This window comes from Nelusetta ayraudi, unplaced genomic scaffold (assembly GCF_046127955.1).
Source record: "Nelusetta ayraudi isolate G7.1 ecotype Tasmania unplaced genomic scaffold, CSIRO-AGI_Nayr_v1 ptg000111l, whole genome shotgun sequence".
In the NCBI taxonomy this organism is placed as follows: domain Eukaryota; kingdom Metazoa; phylum Chordata; class Actinopteri; order Tetraodontiformes; family Monacanthidae; genus Nelusetta; species Nelusetta ayraudi.
The window spans coordinates 647,501-666,537 of NW_027466161.1; the positions used below are offsets into that span (position 1 = coordinate 647,501).

General features: G+C 43.2%; 3 protein-coding genes across 3 annotated transcripts; 1 reads left to right on the plus strand and 2 right to left on the minus strand.

Moving 5' to 3' along the window:
* Positions 1-1,973: 1,973 nt before the first annotated feature.
* On the minus strand, positions 1,974-4,899 carry LOC142903531 (homeobox protein aristaless-like 4). The gene is made up of 5 exons (XM_076049215.1): positions 4,654-4,899; positions 4,461-4,511; positions 4,232-4,383; positions 2,739-2,852; positions 1,974-2,227 (listed from the first exon to the last, which is right to left on the minus strand). Exons 1-5 carry the CDS (start codon positions 4,835-4,837, stop codon positions 2,093-2,095), a joined length of 636 nt encoding a protein of 211 aa, XP_075905330.1. The 5' UTR covers positions 4,838-4,899; the 3' UTR covers positions 1,974-2,092.
* A 2,735-nt stretch (positions 4,900-7,634) lies between these two features.
* Positions 7,635-14,470, plus strand: slc23a4 (solute carrier family 23 member 4). The gene is made up of 12 exons (XM_076049241.1): positions 7,635-7,824; positions 8,420-8,560; positions 8,904-9,061; positions 10,724-10,883; positions 12,290-12,471; positions 12,581-12,701; positions 12,789-12,945; positions 13,043-13,296; positions 13,381-13,545; positions 13,627-13,735; positions 13,822-13,917; positions 14,205-14,470. The coding sequence occupies exons 1-12, from the start codon at positions 7,777-7,779 to the stop codon at positions 14,468-14,470; spliced, it is 1,857 nt and encodes a 618-aa protein (XP_075905356.1). The 5' UTR covers positions 7,635-7,776.
* Positions 14,471-14,867: 397 nt separating this feature from the next.
* On the minus strand, positions 14,868-17,858 carry LOC142903548 (protein FAM180A-like). The gene is made up of 3 exons (XM_076049242.1): positions 16,213-17,858; positions 15,737-15,834; positions 14,868-15,633 (listed from the first exon to the last, which is right to left on the minus strand). The coding sequence occupies exons 1-3, from the start codon at positions 16,304-16,306 to the stop codon at positions 15,304-15,306; spliced, it is 522 nt and encodes a 173-aa protein (XP_075905357.1). The 5' UTR covers positions 16,307-17,858; the 3' UTR covers positions 14,868-15,303.
* Positions 17,859-19,037: the final 1,179 nt, after the last annotated feature.

Below are 19,037 nucleotides of genomic sequence, written 5' to 3' on the forward strand. Positions count from 1 at the left end.
TTTGCAGTAGTTTGAAGTTTTATTTTATTATTATAATTTATTTGTATCCTCGTCTCCAGTCGCTACCTCCTGCCAACCACCACCACTAAAACAACAACCATCAAACACGTCCTGGTTTGGAAAGTGTCACAAACTTCAGGCTTCGTGAGAGGCTCCCAGTGGATGGAATGTTGTCTCTAGTCTTCGGGGAGCTATCAGTGCAGTCTGTGACATCACAATTGACTGATTTTCAAAGTTTGATCACACACTTCTCGAACGTGACGTAAGCAAATTATGTTGTTTTTTGTTTTGTTTTTTTAAATGGATGGGAAATGTTCTTATGTAGAGAGTTCATAGCACACAAAGTTGTTGGAAAACACGATTAACAGGTTTTTGCCTTTAAAGATAGCGTTCCATTTTTATCTCAGTTTAAATTGACTTTTTCATTGTTGCACCGGAGCTCCCTCTTCCGGATGAAGATGCTACAAATGCTTATAATGTCCCACTTTCACCTTTTAGAGAGGAGGCCGGGTTTGGTTATTTAACGAGAGCACTTGATTATGATTTCACCCTCCATGTGTGGACACAAAACTCAATATATTCCTTTTTTCTTTTTTCTTTTTTTTTTTTTTTAAATCCCCCATTAACCTTGTGTGGGTGTATTTATGACTGTTTGGCTTGTGAAATATGCTATCATCTATACAATAAATTCTCACACACTGATCATTAACACACCGTGGTAAATTGAGTCCATTGATTTTCCTGAACAAAAACTATTCAGAATCATTTAAAAGTAAGTTTAAGTGTTTAAGTGCTTTCCATTTTCAGCTCAATCCTTTTTTTATTTTTTATTTTTAAATAATAATATATATATGTAAACCATCACACTTTACACGGACACAAGCACAGTTTTTTTTTTTTTTTTTAGTTTCCCAGTGCTCTTGTCCTCTCTTTGACCCTGCCCCTGCAGCAGAAGCCAGATAAAGTATCAGCAAACATACGCAATAAATCAGGATACAGTCGGGGTGAAAAGTTTGGCTGCACTTGGAGGCCATTACAAATTGGATCAGTTTATTGATGGTAAAGGTGATGCTGTCTTATCCTTTTTTATAATTGGCAATTATTTGAAAAGCGGCCTTGTAAACTCTTGGTAAAGGGGGCAGTTTGCGTCAGTGTTGCAACCTTTGCCGAGTGAAATATCACTGCCTTAACGATCTGGCGTTGACGGGAGAGCAACAGCGGCAGCAAATAACAAATATTTAGGTTGAACATGTCATTTCTATCTGTGAAAACGAAATAAATCAAGCACAGACAAGGTCTTCATAAAAACATATATTTCTTCTCTGAGTCAAAATTATTTACATACACGGACCACACGGCAATTAAACAGCTTCTTCAGACTTCTTGGAAAGTTGCATCCAGCAGTTCAGTGAATTCCCCAGCTGCCCTGCCAATAACCCCGACTTGACAGGGCCAAATTAAGATAAGGGCCAGGTTAATGAAAAGTCAAACAGATGAGTGCCGTTTATGGTGCCGTCCTATCTTATCACAGACAAGGAAGTGTGTACTCATGAAAAAAAAAATATCACGACGCCCTCCTCCTGGCCAACAACACGACGAGCGGCGGTCTGGTACGGAGTGTCCTCAAACCTTGATCTGTTCCAAGCCAGCAGCCTGTGACCCAGAGTGCCATCTGAAATCTTTTCTGGATGGGAATGTTTGATTACTTCACCGAAAGTACTGAAAGTATCGAAACCAATTGGCCCAGTTTCAAGGTCAATAGATTATCCTGGTAAAGACTGGGCCAGTGTCCTCCATCCACGCTAGTACGCAAAGTACTTCTATAGACAGTGTGCGGAATACCCGTCAATATTTGAGGGGGTTCCCCATCCTCCTGATTGTTACTCAGTGCCAACCTAACTTTCCTTAGCATGCTGGAGGCATAGAATATCCTTGCAATATTTCATGGATGCAAGCCATGGCAGTCAGGTGATCAGCCCCCCTTCAGACCCACCTGTATTTCACACACTGTCTTTAGATATCACAGCAAACTCCTCGTCCTGCAAACGGTGCAGCGCTTCGGGAGAGCGTTGAAGACGGCCATGGCCAGCGTCTAGGATCCCTGTGATGTGTAGGCGTCGTGGCGGCCGGCGAGGAGGCTGTCAATGAGGAAGAGGCTGGACTGGAGAGGTTTGCGCCAGCAGCACGGCAGCCAGCAGCTCGTCGGCACCTGAGGTTTCTGCAAGAGCTGAGAGGAGGAGACACAGGAGAAGATAGAGAAGAAAGAAGTCTCAGCGTGACACGTTGGCCGTGGGTGACGACATCCTGCAGTGTCAGAGCAAATGGAGCTGTTGCACTCGCTGATGTTGTGCCTTATCACCAAACAAAGTGTCCGTGGTGTTACATGAGGGCAAGGCCCAGATGGCCGGCCAGCACCGGAGGAAATCAGCAGGAAGGATGATAAAAGTGTTTAATATTATCGTGCGATTCAACCTTTAATCTGTTTGAACAGCTGCTGTCCCATCATCAAGCAGTCTAATGGCTGCAAATTCTGTTCTAGCACAGATAACAGTTGAGCCTGAGAGCACATTGAAGTATATTTATATCTTTGACAAAACTCTTTACTCATTTTATATTTTTCTTGTCTTTGCGCTATATTGTTGCTGGGATTCAGGGAATTCAAATGTATTTTCTTTGCGTAACAAAATTATAACAATTTGGGATTGTGTAGGATTAAGAAATCCAAACACTTGGATTACCTGGTAGTAAAATAAAGGTCGAGCGGCTGGCTGCGAGTCACGAGTAGCCATCAGCTCCATGTCCTTCAGCGTCTCCATCTTCCTCCATTTGGCCCTGCGGTTCTGGAACCAGATCTGAGGCACAACGTCAACACATTGTGTCAACAGCACATCCTCTATCAGCCTGATTTGTGTATCAAAGAGCACGCATAAAAGAAAATATATGCGGGTTGAAAATTGACCAGTGTTTTATGTAACGGTGACACACCATGGTTTTATTTGGCACGTCGGGTTCCTCACTCCTCACAAAAAATAATGGTACAGTTCAACCTCATTGAGCCTCACTTTAACTCAATGTAAAAGCTTCTGGAATGTGTTGCAGGTCGAATGTCTCCTCTGATCAGTATTGTGTATTTTTGCATTCATGACGTCAGTCGTTCAGAATGAGCGACCAAAGGAAAATGAACAGAAGTGAAGTAAAACACAGCAGCAAATATCTTTGCTTTACAGGGAGTAACGAGTCACTTGTTTTTGCTCATCGTGCTGTCAATAAAGTTGTGAAAACATTCATACATTTGCCTGTGATAGGTTTCTTCTCTTTATCCTAATCACTCTATCCTTGCATGACTTTGTGTAAAGCAGTGAACTGCAGATCCAGAATAGATAGATAGATAGATAGATAGATAAAACTTTATTAATCCTGAAGGAAATTCAGGTGGTCGGCTGCATACATTCATTCCAACAGTAAAAAGGTGGAGGAGGAGGAGTCTGGCTCGCTGCTTCTACTTCAGGTGGGTGTTGAACATCATACCTCAGGTGTATTTCCATATAATCTGTCTCAAACTTTATTTGGTGGACCAAAGTGGGAATCTCATCCACATTGTGACCACGCCAGCCTCAACTGTCTATTTTCATCAGTCACAATCAGCAGCTGAGAAAGAACAAAGACCTCCTCAGCAGGAGGGAAAAGGGCTCCAAGGTGGAAGTGTGGAAGTTTTGCTGGTGCTCGCCACTAAAAGTTGCATTTCACCGCAGCACGTCTGCCTGGAGCCGAAGTGTTTTTCTACAAACTAGATGATGTTGTTGTGTTTTGCAAATCAGTTTTGCCTGAACTGTCGGCTGCTTTAATGCGACATGCAAACTGGAACTGTTGCCAAACTCTCTCACACTATTTTTTAAGAGGGGCCATGTCATAGAGTCACAGTCGCTGCCTTCACAAGCACAATTGAATGAACAGAAAAAGAAACAATATCAGTTAGAAATTTGTTGGCATCATCAAAATAAAGTAAAATGAAATGAGTTAAATAGTGACACATTGCAGAAACAGGCAAATTAAAGGAGACTATCAAGCTTTGTGATTTTATAAATACTTCCTTATTTCACAATGATGAAGAAATTGTAAAATCATTGCTATGCATTTTAAGCAGTAACACAAAGCGCAGTTTTTGATCAGATTAACACAGAGACTCAAGGCAGCTGCTGACTCCATGATGTTGACGAGTTGAGCCTCTCACCTGTATGCGGCTCTCGGTGAGACTCAGGTGAGAGGCCAGCTGCTCCCTGGAGTTGACGTCTGGGTAGTGACTCTGCTGGAAGACCTTCTCCAGCTCTGCCACCTGGTACGGCGTGAAAGTCACCCTCGTTTGCCGCTTCTTCCTGGTTTTGCCTGCAAACAAGTCACCATCACCGTCGGCACATTGCCAGATCAACTCCTGGTCAACTCCTGGTCACACAGTAACTCACCTGCACAGCTGCTGCCGGCTTTTGGAGACTCTAGTCTGATTTGTGCATTTTCTGCAAAAACAATAGGAAATCGTGTGGATAAATTAAGAACATTGCATTTCATATCCACAGTTACATATGAGTGAAACTCCTTCTTGGAGAATAGCATGCTTCTTTTTTTTTTTTAAACAGGAAAGAAATGACTGAAGCATACCTGCACAGGAGAGCAGCTGGGGCAGTCTGGAGCTCTCCTTGATCACTGACCAACTGCGCTGAACTGCAGGTCTACTCAGTATTTCTTCTATGGAGTGAGACAGTCTTTTGCAGGGTTGAGATTCCTTATTTTCATCCATGCAGACCCCTTTCTCTGTATTTCCTTTATTCCACTTCTTCAGCATTTGACAAGATTTTTTTTTTCTCTATCGCTCAGAAAAGCTCCTTTTTTCCCCGCCAAGACCTCTTTGGCTACGAAATGTCTGTGTCTGTGATCGCTGGCATATTCACTGAAAGGTGAAGAGGGTAAGTTTCTCCTCCGTCTGGTGTCCTGCCCTCATCAGGACTTTATCACATGGCCAATAACAGGGAGGAGCCAGTGACTGTATGTAACAGCATAGTTCCCTGAAAACTGCAATCAGCATCCATTGATATCAAAGTCATTCTTCCCCACAATGGAGTGTGATTTTAAAGGCTCTTTTTTATATAGGCGTCGATCCTTATCACTCAACTTTTAATAGGCCTGTGTTCGGAATGGATGGTATAAAACAAATAAACACATTTAAGCTTTTGCTTTGCTTTTCTTATCGGCCAGTTTTACTGGTAGATTCCTCTTTATGGCCGTGGCCTCGGAGTGCCCTCTACAACTCCACTTACCTCACAGACACCACGCACACACGATAATAACAAGAGATAAGGGCCCGTGCGATGTTTCGCAATGTCTCCATCTAGCGGTGCTGATACTTCACTGCATGTTTGAGGAGCGCGTGTGGCGTGAGTTTTATTGAAAGAACGTTGGCGCCCAGTTGTCCGCTTTAATAGCCAATTTTCAAAGGTTTACCATAAATTCATTTGACACATTGTGGAAGCCGCTAAGTGAAGCTGCTGATGGAATCCCGGGACTGTCTGGAAACATTTTCCACCACAGTTGGAGGTGAAAAACAGTGGCTGAGATTTCAACATTGGGATTTAGCTGACAAGCAAAGTTGCAAAATCTCTATTCACTCACTGGGCATATTGCACACCGATACTTAAACTTATACTAATTTAAAAGGTATAAATGTAATATTTATAACATTCAGCAGTGAAGAACATTATGGTTGTGGCTGTTGCTGATTTTTCATCTCCATCATGACCCACTCAAGTGCACAAAGCAAGCGTGTCCTGCGGCCTCTGAGTAATGTAGCCTGCAGTGTGTGGTTGACCTGATTACAAAAATACTGGAGTGAAAAAGAAGAGCAGCAAGCTTACTGTTAAAATACAATCAAACATTTGACTACTGGTGTTGTTTTCATGGCAACCAGCTTGGACAGTTACTAGGACCATTGTTTAGAAAGCATCACGGGTTGCAGTCATATCAGATAAAAGCACTTTTTTTTGGAAGTTTAGAGATTTTTTCTTTTGAAAGGTTTTGCTTATGCAACTGTTTTAGGTGCTGTTTCCTGATGACACGCTGGTTTTCCACTATTGTAAAAAGCTCAAACAAAATTAAACTTTTGAGATTTGAAGACAATCACAGATGTTGATCAGCAATTGTTCTTAACGACCGATGAAGCGTTAATATTTGAATAATAGCGTTGAGAAATGATTCTCTGAAGTTTCTGAAAATATATCTCTGAGAAATAATCCCTGCTTTGCCCCCTTTATCCAAAACATTTTTCCTTCGTTAAACTTCAGAGCGATACAATTTAAACGTCGTCTTTTTCAACTTGTGCCATTTATCATTCTGTAAAAAGATCCTCTGTCCCGTCAACTGAGTGAGTGCGGTCCCTCAACCAAATTGGATTATGGAGCAGCCACTCAAACACCCATTTCAAAAGGTCACCTGCGACCAATGGCCGTCATGTGCCTCTGCTGCTGCACCATTAACATCACTGATGGCAGAGGTTAAACTGTACGCTGCAAATAATGCGGCAGGAGATCTCGGCCCGCTTGCTGTAGGGGATTAGAAACACATTCTCGGCAATAGTGCACATGGAAGTCGCACATCTGACTGCCGAGAGGACAAAAAAAATCTGCAAGGAAACACACTGAGGGGAATTGAACCTTAAATTGTGTGTTTAGCATTTGCACAGTGTATTGCTCACTGTCTGATGGAACCGGAACAACGAACCCTTGCTTTCACCTCACTGCCCTGTTGACCCTGTGCTTTGCTCGTGTCGCGTGAGCTCAATTTCCCTTTAACTATCTTGAACTTGTACTTGGTTGGAAGTGTTTGAAGTGGTCATAATGCTGTGCTGCGTATTTACAATAATGCACAATATTTACACTGTATTGATATCTTCAGTATCTGCAGTGAACGCTGCATAGAGTAGCTTGAATAATCTGATTGTTCTGCTTGAATGTGGCTTACTGGAGGCCTGATCTCATCAACTCTACAAACACTCAGGGTCTCTTCCCCCTGATGCTGATGTCAAATAGTCCAAAGCATTTCAGGAACGTTTCAATCCAGTTGATCAGGTTAAAAGAATGTAGCGTCAAGTCAAATACAATTGGCAAGCGATACACACTTTTGTCTTGATTCAATGACGCGCCAACGTTTCCTGTAAAATGGAATGCAAAACATTGGGAAAAATCTGAGTGCCCTCTGGTGGCCTTACGGGAATAAGCAATCAAGTGGATGCCGGCTCTATTAAACCCTTAATTCAGGCTACCAATCTAATTTAGAGTAATATAATCTGTGGAAGCAAAATCAAGTTAGTGTTTCTTGAGAATATGACTCATCACCCATGACTGCTGTGCATGAAGTGCGAGTGGTGTAACATTGAAGGGTGAAATGACAGGGAAGGCCATGTAGAAAGTGTTCCTCTCTGTGCTCCTGGTCTCGGACGGACGGAGAGCCAGGAGAGCGTCGCCGTCAGTGCCGGCAGATGGCAGCCGCTGGTTGGTCAGCTGCCGCTCTTGATGTAATTGGGTTCACATGAGTTGCTGCTGGGACTCATTTCAGCGGTCTCATGTCTGAGCCTCTGTACACCTCCCACCTCCTCCCCCACATCCTCCACGCTCTCTCCCTTCTCCATTATCCTCCGCTGCTCCCTCTCCCTCCACTCACACTCACGCTTTTTCCCCCTTTCCCATTTTGTTTTGGCCTCAGACAACCAACATCTGAGCTGCTGAAGGCAACATGGCTCCAGAGAAGGGAAGTACAGAGCTCAACAACTATGAATTTTCAGTAAGTATAACAAAGTCTCGTTTTTATCAATGGAATTATTTATTTCAGAAAAAAAAACGCTGGTTTAAATGTGATGTTAAATGTGACAACCAGTTATAGAATTCATCTGTTCTTCTGTTCTTGTCTTAGTTCCGTGTTGCGGTAGAAGTCGATGTGTAGAAGCTTTCTTATCGGCACAAACTCACCTTTTGTTCTGCATTCTTGCTCCTCTGCACATTCACAACTTCATGAAGAGAAGAGCACAAGGAACTTTGTTTACCGAGAGATCAGATGACAGACAGTAACTTCAGTTAGAGCTCTGACAAACATCCCCAGTTCAACACAGTTGCATTGACAACCACTAGAGCTGGGATGCAGCTTACACTTTTCAAACTAGTTGTTTCGTCCTACCATACAATACTGTGATTAATAAGTAAATGTATTATTTTGAAAAGCGCTAAACAAGAGTGTAAACACGTAAGCATCGCATCACTGTTGTGCTCGGACTTTTATCACCCATGGTAAAAGTCAGTAAAACCGACGGAACGCAGGTGTGAACTTTTCACACTGTTTGCATTTGTCTTGCACTGACTCTGACTTTGCCGTGTGAATGAAGCTTGAGGGCCACTACTGCGATCTGCCAGAGAGCAAACCAGGCCAAGAAGGAGACTCGTCCACGGAGGGGGAGGCCAACAAGTTGCAGTACTGCGTGACGGACGTCCCTCCCTGGTACCTGTGCATCCTCCTGGGGATCCAGGTAGGTTGGCAGAACCCCCCCCCCCACACACACACAAACACTCACACACACACACACCAGGCTGTCTGTGTCTCAGCCTCTGTTGGTTGTTCTCATGTTATGTAACATGTGTATGTTCTGCTGTATGTTCTGGTCCTTTGGCTTCATTTGCTGCAGTTCTGGATTCGATGATTTGCTTCAGTCACACTCGTCTGTGAGCCTCTCTGACCAGCTCCCAAATCAGCTGGTCCTTTTTTACATCTACTCACTCAAGTATTCCACATTGTAAGTCATATATGCATTGTCTGTGTGTGTGTGTGTGTGTGTGTGTGTGTGTGTGTGTGTGTTTGTGTGCGCCTGTCAGCACTGTCTGACCGCCTTCGGAGGGATCATCGCCATCCCGCTGATCCTGTCGCAGGGCCTGTGCCTGCAGCACGACGGCCTCACGCAGAGCCACCTCATCAGCACCATCTTCCTCGTCTCCGGGATTTGCACCTTGCTGCAAGTCGTCTTCGGCATCAGGTGAGGGAGGAAGGCAACCGGGCAGCCTGTCAGCATTTTGGGACATCTCTTAAGAACGAGAGGTTGCGATGAGGGAATGCGGAAGTGCTGGAAGGTTCATTAAAGTCGAATTAAGAGTTGTGCTGCTGAACAAAGCCTCCGCTCAGCTCTCCCTCCTTTCAACTGTTAGAACTTTAAGTATCAAATACATCACCTGTATTATTATACTTTTGCATTAAAGGCATCCTATGTATAAGTCAGTTCAAGGTAGATTAAAATGTCTAATATATGAACAAATTATGTTTAGCTTTGATAGAATAAGTACAATAAAAGCAGGGACCGCACACAGTTATAATAAATGTAAACTAACTGGATTCTTGCAGCAGTGCTGCATGGAATATAACAGGACAATCTGTGCTTAAAACCACACTACCACAATAGGTAAAAATCTCTATGGTGATTAAATATGCAGTAACTATTGCAGTAATAAACCCATGAATGTTTTGAATGTTTGACATTCACCTCATGGCAGCCACCATCAGCTGACTGTCAGTTGCTGTGTGACAGATGAGCAGCAGTCCTGCCTGTGTCACAGTGGGTCCATGTGAAGTATCCCATGTAACCGTGACGGTCACACGCTGGCCTTGAAACAGCTGATTTAGTTTCACACAAACGGAAGCGTGCGCTGTGTGTCCAGTCGTGCTTGTGAGTCGACTGGCCAGGCTGTGTATGGGTGTCACAGCCAGATTAGGGGAGGAATTTCCATCTTGCTATGTTTGGAATCTGGTTCTAACCTAATCTTAATTCCAGGGGGTTTGGCTGCGAGGGAAAAACAAAACATTTGGTTGCACTCTTATGCTGTTTTTTTTTTTAATAATTCAGAGTAAATGTGAGAGGAAAAGAGGGGGAAAAAAAGGCCCTGATTTCCTGTCCGCGCCGAGGTCGGCGTGATGAGGATTAGTGCGTGGCAGCTGACTGCAACTCAGTTAACGTCAAGCACAGCAGCCAATCAACCCGGCTTCACATGACTTCAGTCAAGCCATTAATCGGGAGTAAAGGAGGGACGCAGGGACCAAGCGAGGTCGACTCTGTGCAGCGAATCAAACCTTTGATTGTCGTCGGTGAAAAATCTGACGTCATCAGTGACATCAGATTTAGTCCACCCAAAATTAATACGCCGCATATTACCCTCAATACGACACTACGGCTCGAGAATCCATAGAGAATCACACTTACGCATTACATCACCTTCATATAGGGGACCTGGGTATGGACGATGGATGGAATCATAAGAGATTCCTCATCAAAGTTTTAATAAGTACACCAAAGGTGCAGTGAGCTTTGACACTGGTCCAAACTGGTCCAATAAATTGCGCATTTTCACCAATTCATATAAGAGACCAACAAGATGAACAGAAAACAGAAAGAACAGACTATGGTAATAACTTTATTATCACAATTACGGGAAAATGTACTTTTCTAAGTATGTTCAGGCCAGCAGAGAAGACCTCACTGGCCCTGACGGATTGCCACTGATTGTATTTATCTAATGTCTTGAGTCATTGGTTCCGCTGTCACTTGGAGTTCTCTCACAGCGTGTGTCCACCCAGCGGCATCATACTGCAACTGTCTGGCTCTTTCCCCTCCTTCACCCCTTTACTTTGCCTGCTCTTGGTTTCCCAGGCTACCCATCCTCCAAGGTGGCACCTTCACGCTGCTGGCGCCCTCCATGGCTATGCTGTCCATGCCCGAGTGGTCGTGTCCTGCCTGGACCCAAAACGCCAGCCTGGTCAACACCTCATCGCCAGAGTTTACAGAGATCTGGCAGAGTCGAATGAGAGCAGTGAGTCAAACAGCAGATTGAAACGTGATCGGGTGGCTTTCTGTCCTGCAGGCCATGGCTCAGCTCAGCTGACCACAGCATGATGATAGCACACTCTCTCTAACTGCGTTGTTCCATTTCATTAAAACAGTTATTCCTTCTTATTTACTGTGTGGCAGCAATGCACTTCTGCATTTATCTGTTGTTTTGTTGCATTTGTTTTATCTTTGTGAAGCACAGTCACTGTACATCTCGAGTGAAAGAGCTGGGCATGCTAACGTTAGCTAAAATGATGATGGACACATCTGTCAATCTGGTCACCAGAACTCTGTTACCATGACTACCATGTCTCACCACTATCAATAATAGACTTGCCTCTGTGCCTGGCTGCTTTTTGTGTAATTGTATTAATCCAAAGCCAGCTGAAATAAAACTAAAGCCACTTAGATATTTTAGCATTTAGCTTCTTGTTTCTCTTTCTCTTAGCTTGACCCAAATACGACTGCTAAATGGCCCATGCAGCAGCCCTGGACTGCTGACTCATTGTTTGAATGAAGCCGTCACCTGCACAACAGGAGTCATTGTTCCCTGGTTGAATAAGGGAATAACGACTCTTTGTATTAGACGGGGAGGAAATACAGCTGCAGGTTGAATGCTGCCATGACTGGAATTGTTTTTTGTTATGGTTCATCGTTATCCAATTTTATTATGTTAAAGCTCAACCCATGAAGAGAGATAGCTGGCAATGATTGACTATTATTGAAACAGCGATGCAACCCTACTCATGTAGTTTACAGAGCTAAAGCAGCAACACAAAAGAGGCTAATTAAAACACGGCCCCAGAATTTTATCTTTATGTTGGCGTGATGAGTAAAAACTTTTTTTGGGGGGTTTCTGCTTGTGTTTTGGCTTCTCCTGAAGTTCCCTGCTTATTGCTGCAAAGCCTTTCTCAAGTGCTTTGTGAGCTTCAGGGCAGTTGTTTGAATGATGAATTGTACTCACACATTTTCTAAAATTACTTCTAAAAGGGATGAAAGCTAGCTACTGTGCTACAGTGTCTTTACCTTGAAGACACACCGGTGCTGTGTAAAACTTTAGCTACCCAATGAGTAGCTGAAATGTCCCATTAGCTCTAGCTATCAGACTCACTCTGAAAACAAAAGACTCACTCTAATGTCTATCCCTAATTTCTGAAGACTCACGTGATCTCTGCGTTGCCTCCTTTTCAGGGCAACACTTCCCCAAATCCCGTTACAAAACCCCAAATCCCGTGACACCACTACAGTGCCAGCAACTGACTACATTTAGGTGTAGACTGCATGAAGTCGCCCAAGTTAGGTGATTGTAACAGATCCATAATTGAGTCATATGTGTGTGTGTGTGTGTGTGTGTGTGTGTGTGTGTGTGTGTGTGTGTGTCATCCTCAGTTGCAGGGCTCCTTCATGGTGGGCTCACTCTTCCAGATCTTTGTAGGCTTCTCCGGCCTCATTGGCCTCTTCATGCGCTTCATCGGGCCCCTCACCATCGCTCCCACCATCTCTCTCATTGGGCTGTCCCTGTTTGACTCAGCTGGGACCAGCGCTGGCTACCACTGGGGAGTGGCCATCATGTGGGTGACGTCTACAGATGTTGTCTTAACGACAATGAAAAAGCTAAATAGGTCTTTTTGTTTTAAATGTGTACTGTGATTTTGAGATTGTCATTTTTTCCACGTCTAGGACCACTGCACTGATCACCTTGTTCTCACAGTACCTCCGCCACATACCCGTGCCTTTTCCGGTGTACACCAAGGATAAGAAACTGCACTTCACACGCGTCTACGTCTTTCAAATTCTCCCCGTACGTATCAAACAAATGTGACGCCCGCCAAGTGAAGCCTTGCTTCTTTGACCCCTGCTCACTATTTACCCCTTGAACCCACTTCAGGTTCTGATTGGAATCAGTTTTTCTTGGTTCATCTGCTACATTTTGACAGTCTACGATGTGCTTCCCTCAAATCCGAAAGACTATGGCTACATGGCCCGTACTGATCTCAAGGGGGATGTCATTAGCCAGGCTCCCTGGTTCACTTTCCCATATCCAGGTAAGAAAAACTCTCAAAGCGTTTCAAGGCTAAAATGTGGAAAGAAGAAGTGAAGAACTTGCTGTTTATACCTTGTCCTGTCTGCCACCAAACCCAGGTCAGTGGGGGATGCCGACGGTCCACCTGGCAGGGGTGGTTGGCATATTTGCAGGTGTCATTTCCTCCATGATTGAATCTGTGGGAGATTACCACGCGTGCGCCAGGCTATCCGGGGCTCCACCCCCGCCCAAGCACGCCATCAACAGGGGCATTGGCATTGAGGGGTTGGGCTGTCTGCTGGCTGGAGCCTGGGGCACTGGGAATGGCACCACGTCATACAGTGAGAACGTCGGCGCTCTAGGCATCACAAAGGTATCATATCAGGAGATGTTTGGTTGGGACTTCTTCATCTTTGGATAAGTCTTCATTTGGTTTGATTGGTTGATCTTCATGCAGGTTGGCAGTCGCATGGTGATCGTCGTCAGCGGGATCCTGATGGTTGTCATGGGTGTCCTTGGAAAAGTGGGCGCCATATTCACCACCATCCCATCACCCGTCATGGGCGGGATGTTCTTAGTGATGTTTGGTGTCATCACAGCCGCTGGAGTGTCCAATCTGCAGGTGCCCACTTCAAAGTATTGTCTTTCTGACTTTATAATTGACTGTAACAAATAATTCTCTAACAATCCTTCTCACTTTTAGTACGCAGATATGAATTCATCCCGCAACATCTTCGTTTTTGGCTTTTCCATGTTCTCTGCTTTGGTCATTCCTAATTGGATATTGAAGCATCCAGACACCATTGCTACAGGTGGATATAAAGACAAAATCAAATGTATAACTATAAGGAAAATGTGTATTATTGTAATACATATTTTTTCATTGTCTTGTTTTCAGGTGTGGTTGAACTTGACCAGGTGCTGCAGGTCCTTCTGACAACCAGCATGTTTGTTGGAGGTTTCTTTGGTTTCATACTGGATAACACAATCCCAGGTACTTTTCAACCCTCCACGGATCAACATCATTAGCTTATAATGTCCGATTAGGAGCTAAATTGCAGTCACACAAGAGAGATAAAGATTTCACTGTAATATGCGACCTTAAAATATATGTGGAACATGTCCAAACACTGGGATAAATTAATGTTTTCCCTTCTCAAGTAAACACTTGTGACCTTTGCATTCCAGAGCTTTCCAGATGAGCAAAAAAATTCAGAAAATAAAATGAGCGCTGTGTGAATCAAAATTCTGCGGTTTAACACATTGGCCCGTGTCCAACAGGATCAAAGCATGAACGAGGCATCCTGGCCTGGAACAAGGCTCATGAAGACGACTCTAGTAACACGCTGGAGAGTGGCGAGGTCTACAACCTCCCCTTCAACATCTCTGCTCGCCTGTCTTCTGCCACCTGGCTGCGCTACATACCTTTCTGCCCTCCCGGCCTGTCCAGCTCCCTGGAAGGAAACAGTGCAGACATGACAGGAGAGAGCAAGCAGCCTCTGGGACGTCCCGAGCCCTCGCAGATCATCATAGGAGCTCCTCTGTGAGAAGGCTACAAATGTCAACACTACCTGTGACTTCATATCTATCTTATCTATCTGTCTATAAATGTCTGTGTATATATGTATATACACACACACACACACACACACACACACACACACACACACACACACACACACACAAAAATATACATACATATATATAAATGTATACATATATACATATACATATATAATTTTGTTGTTTTTTGTTTTAGCCCAGGCAGCTGATTTTGGACTTTTTTTTTTGTTTTTTTTTAGAAACTGGACTGTAAAAATGTGGTGCAAACAACATCAACCTTTTGAAGTGAAATTTACAAACATCATCCCACACAGGTTTTAATCATTGGCTTCCTTTAGGGAAGTCAGTTTTATTAGATATTCTATGAACTTAAGATGTACCAAGCTTTCATGGATACATGTCTGTATAGGTCTAAAATATTCACATATGACATATTCTGAATGTAATAATATATGTATTTTGACTTTAAAATGTTTTTTTCCATTGTGAGAATGGGATCACAGTCAGGTGCTACAGAGAAAATTGTGAATCTCTGACAAACCACATCTTTCAATCATCATATAAATTCAACAAATGGTTTTATATTTAAGTACTTGACACCTCACGTTTGTTTGATTTACCTGCTGTGACAGTCGTCATTATTTTTCTTATTCATCATGCACCTCAGAGTGCTATCGGGAGTTATGACTGAACTTGTATGACTTGTTTCACCTGTAAAGTTTTTTGGGAAACCCCTCACTGATCTCAATAAATGGATATTCTGATTTACAAAAGACTTCATCTTGTACACGTAGAGCTCCAACTGATGCACTCCTGTTCAGCTTGTGTCTGTCAGATCCTGCTTGATGGCTTTGAACAGATTGACAAAGGACTCCTCCCACACTTGCTGTTGCCACTCGCAGGTGGTGTAGACAACCTGCTGGCTTGTATACACCAGCGTCATCAGGGTACACTCAAAATCCTCCTGGTCCAGGGGTTCATTGTGATTGGACAGCTCAGAGATGAGCTGTAGTATGTCCGCGTGCTTCCTGGGAACAATCTCTTCGCAGATCACCTTCAAGTTCCTGGTCTTGCGCAGCGATGCCAGCTCAGCGTCTTGCACAGAAAACTCCCCGCTGTCCTTGAACTGCACACCGGCCAGCAGGATCTCGTGGGTCAAATGGAGAACAGGCAAGGAAGAATAAGAGGACAAGTGTCAGTGTCAAAGCAATGTCCCACTAGTGTAAAGCAGAGATTCATATGGTTTCCACCTCAAATAGCAGATGAACATCTTCAACTGAATGGTGGAACATGGACTCTGTCACATTTGCTGAATCTCGCTTGAATCTGCTGGCAGCTGGGAACAAAGCTGAGAGAGAGTTGCAACAGTCAGCATGAAAAATCTGATCACAAGGCAGCAACTCACTGCTTCTAGACACGGAGACACGGCCAGGACAGCCTGCTGGAGTTCAAACCGAGCATCCCAATGGGAACAAAGGGGGATTTGAATTTCTCCTCCATGTATACGCCTTGGTTGGAGTTGAACTGGACAATACGTGTGCCCCCGGAACAACTTTTAGGAGTTTGCGTATAACTGAGGACACAATTCCTTTGCAGAAGCAGTACAAACCCTTTTCAGCTTATTTGTGTTCTCCAGAAAGAGTTTGCAACGACACTGGAACATTTGCAATATGTTTGTTTTTTATGGAGATTACAAATCTGTATTTGCATCGGTTTCAGTTCTTACCTTTAGACGACGGTCCAGCGACGCCATTTCTGACGCAGAAGCAGAAAAGGCAGCCAATGAGCATCATCCTCCTCTGCAGCAGCAGCACCAGCATGGTGGTGTCTGTTCCTTCTAGTGCAGTGAGTGGAGTCTGGGAAAACTGCTCTCTGTCCAGCTAGATTGCGCCTCTCTGAGCATATGCAGCCTCGTCCACGTCCAGGAACCGTCCACCTGGATTCTCAAACTCCTTCTGTGCTCCGAAGGTTTTCTCCACTCACCTCCTACCAACCGTTTCTCTGTTGCTGACACATTCATTTCATATTCTGTCTCTATCTTTTGATGCCAACATGTGCTCTGAGCACATTTTGGCCATTTCCATGTCCAAACCCTCGGGTCCTTCCCTGGAAATGAGAGAAAGCTGTGAGCCCAACAGAGATGTGTCTGCTGCAACAGAGGAATGCAGGTCAAGATGGAACCTGGACAAAAGCTCCAAGAAACACAGTGGAGCAAACCTCAGTCCACATATGTGTCTTCCTTTGGGCAAATGAAATGAAAATATTTTTCCTGGCTGCACCCAAAACAATTTTCTTCTGTTGGACCTCAGGTTTCCTGAGCACCTTGGAGGGGACACAGCCTGGGCTCAAGCATGGCTCTGGTTGTTTTCACCATATTGAATAATGGATGATCACCCCAGTGATGATTGGTCAGTTGAGAGTTGACAGACAAGCTGGAGGGCTGACAGAGAACAGCAGTGTCCACAGTGCTCAGACTTTCATATCCTTCAACATCTCCTGGTAAAACTCACCACAGACTGCAGCTGCAACATGTTGCACTGGTTTCCTTTGTAAAAGACCACAATGTAATTTTATTATTATATTAAAATGGAAAAGATTAAATGAAGATTAAGCAATGTGGGTGGTATTGTTTGTAAACATTTCTGTGAGTTATTGATTTTTGTATATATTGGCTTGGACCTAAACTTTCAAGTTGCAAACGGAACTGACAGCCGCCACTATGACGAAACACATCCGGTTGTAATCACAGCCGTCAGGGCATCTGCGGCTGACTCAGCGTAGTACGAGCCGGGTAAGAGTGTTATTTGCTATTTTGGATTTTTCTATTATTTTGTGTATTTTTTTTGTTTTGTTTCAAATTGTGACGAATGAAACTTTTTGCCGCGTGATTGTCGTTCTAGCCGCTTGCTTGTTTTGATGATCACTCACTGAGCATCGTCTCGTTCATTGATTTCAACCTATGCATTCCTTGGGGAGCGCAGCAAGGCGCGCGTATTTCCCGTAACTTTTTGTTTGTATGTCTGTGTTCAAAACAGTTTCACGGTGCTGTAAGGAGTCTACCGAGATTAATTAAAGACTTTACGCATCAGTCGACTCTAACGAATCGTCACTCCAAGGGCTGCTACAATGAAACTTGACGCTACGCCTGGAGCTAAAAAAATTTAAAAAATTTAAAAATTAAAAAAAAAACAACGAGAAGGGAAACTGCCAGCGAAGCTCTGACCCACCAGTTGAGAAATGCTTGTCTAAAGAGACTCTGGGGTCAAGAGAGTTCATCTGACCACTTCTGATACACACACAGACACACACACACACACACACACACACACACACACACACAGACACACACACACACACACACACACACACACAGACAATATCTGCGTTAGCTATTGTAATAGACAATTGTATCCACAAGATGGGAGTATATATATATATTTGCAGACACTGCACGTGAGTAACGTGGCGCAAAATGACGGAATAGAATCCTGGGTAAATGTATCTCTGAGTTGACAATGTATAATGATTGTAAAATATGAATTTAAATGTAGCTCTCTTGTTTAATGTTTGATTATATTTTCACACGACACAAATGCTATTTTTAATCTCATTTAGTTCATCTGTTCTGTGTTTTTTTTTTTTTGAACAAATGTATTCATTAATGCTCTGTTGGTGTAGTGTAGCCTCATTGGCATCACATACTAGTCAAAAGGCTGTATTAATCAAGCTGTGAATGCAATAGACTGCAACATACACATTTTGTAATGTATGCAGCGTTCACCTGCATCAGTCAGCAAACTATCTCAATGACATGTAATGCCTACTTTTGTCTTTACACCACCAATATGTGAGCAAATGTGTTGGTATATTATGTTTGTATGTCCAATGATATAAACTAACTTTACATTAAAAGATAAACATGATGAAGTTTTATGTTTAAATCTTTTTCTTCTTCTTCTTCTTCTTCTTCTTCTTCTTTTTTTTTTTTTTTTTTACTAAGGAAAGAAACGTTGCCTGTGATCACAAGAAGCAGATACGTAGCCAAATAGAGGCAACTATTATCTTCTCTCTTGAATGACACATAATTGCCCGGTCGCACAATAATGTGTTTAAATGACGGAGGTACATCTGAAGATGTCACAAATGACAAGTGATTAAGTGTAATTTGCACATATTATGCCTCATAATATACCAAAGTGGCCATAGACATTAAATGGGTTTGATGGAAAGGACAGTTGAATAGCTCCATGATAATATATATGTATATGTGTGTGTGTGTGTGTGTGTGTGTGTGTGTGTGTGTATATATATATATGTATATATATATATACATATATATATACATATGTGTGTGTGTGTGTGTGTATGAGTAAAAGAAGAGATTGAATATTTGTTTATCACACCCACATTATGTTGCAACAAATAGTGGTGCTTTTTGCACATGAAAGTGTTGTACAGGTCAATGATACTCGCAGCAAGTAGAAACCTGGAAGATTTCTTTAAAAACACAAATAGGAAGAAAAAAAAACAAAAGTGCAAACTGCTCGATGA

Bases quoted from the DNA above. Each gene is read 5' to 3' on its own strand.
- LOC142903548 (XM_076049242.1), bottom strand. From the start codon at position 16,306: ATGCTGGTGCTGCTGCTGCAGAGGAGGATGATGCTCATTGGCTGCCTT. The intron at 15,835-16,212 runs GTAAGAACTGAA...ACTCTCTCTCAG, and splicing joins CGCTGGACCGTCGTCTAAAG to CTTTGTTCCCAGCTGCCAGC. The intron at 15,634-15,736 runs GTGGAAACCATA...TTGACCCACGAG, and splicing joins ATGTTCATCTGCTATTTGAG to ATCCTGCTGGCCGGTGTGCA.
- slc23a4 (XM_076049241.1), top strand. From the start codon at position 7,777: ATGGCTCCAGAGAAGGGAAGTACAGAGCTCAACAACTATGAATTTTCA. The intron at 8,561-8,903 runs GTAGGTTGGCAG...TGCGCCTGTCAG, and splicing joins GCATCCTCCTGGGGATCCAG to CACTGTCTGACCGCCTTCGG. The intron at 13,918-14,204 runs GTACTTTTCAAC...CGTGTCCAACAG, and splicing joins ACTGGATAACACAATCCCAG to GATCAAAGCATGAACGAGGC.
- LOC142903531 (XM_076049215.1), bottom strand. From the start codon at position 4,837: ATGCTGAAGAAGTGGAATAAAGGAAATACAGAGAAAGGGGTCTGCATG. The intron at 4,512-4,653 runs GTATGCTTCAGT...TTGTTTTTGCAG, and splicing joins CCAGCTGCTCTCCTGTGCAG to AAAATGCACAAATCAGACTA. The intron at 2,228-2,738 runs GTAATCCAAGTG...TCCTCCTCTCAG, and splicing joins GACCTTTATTTTACTACCAG to CTCTTGCAGAAACCTCAGGT.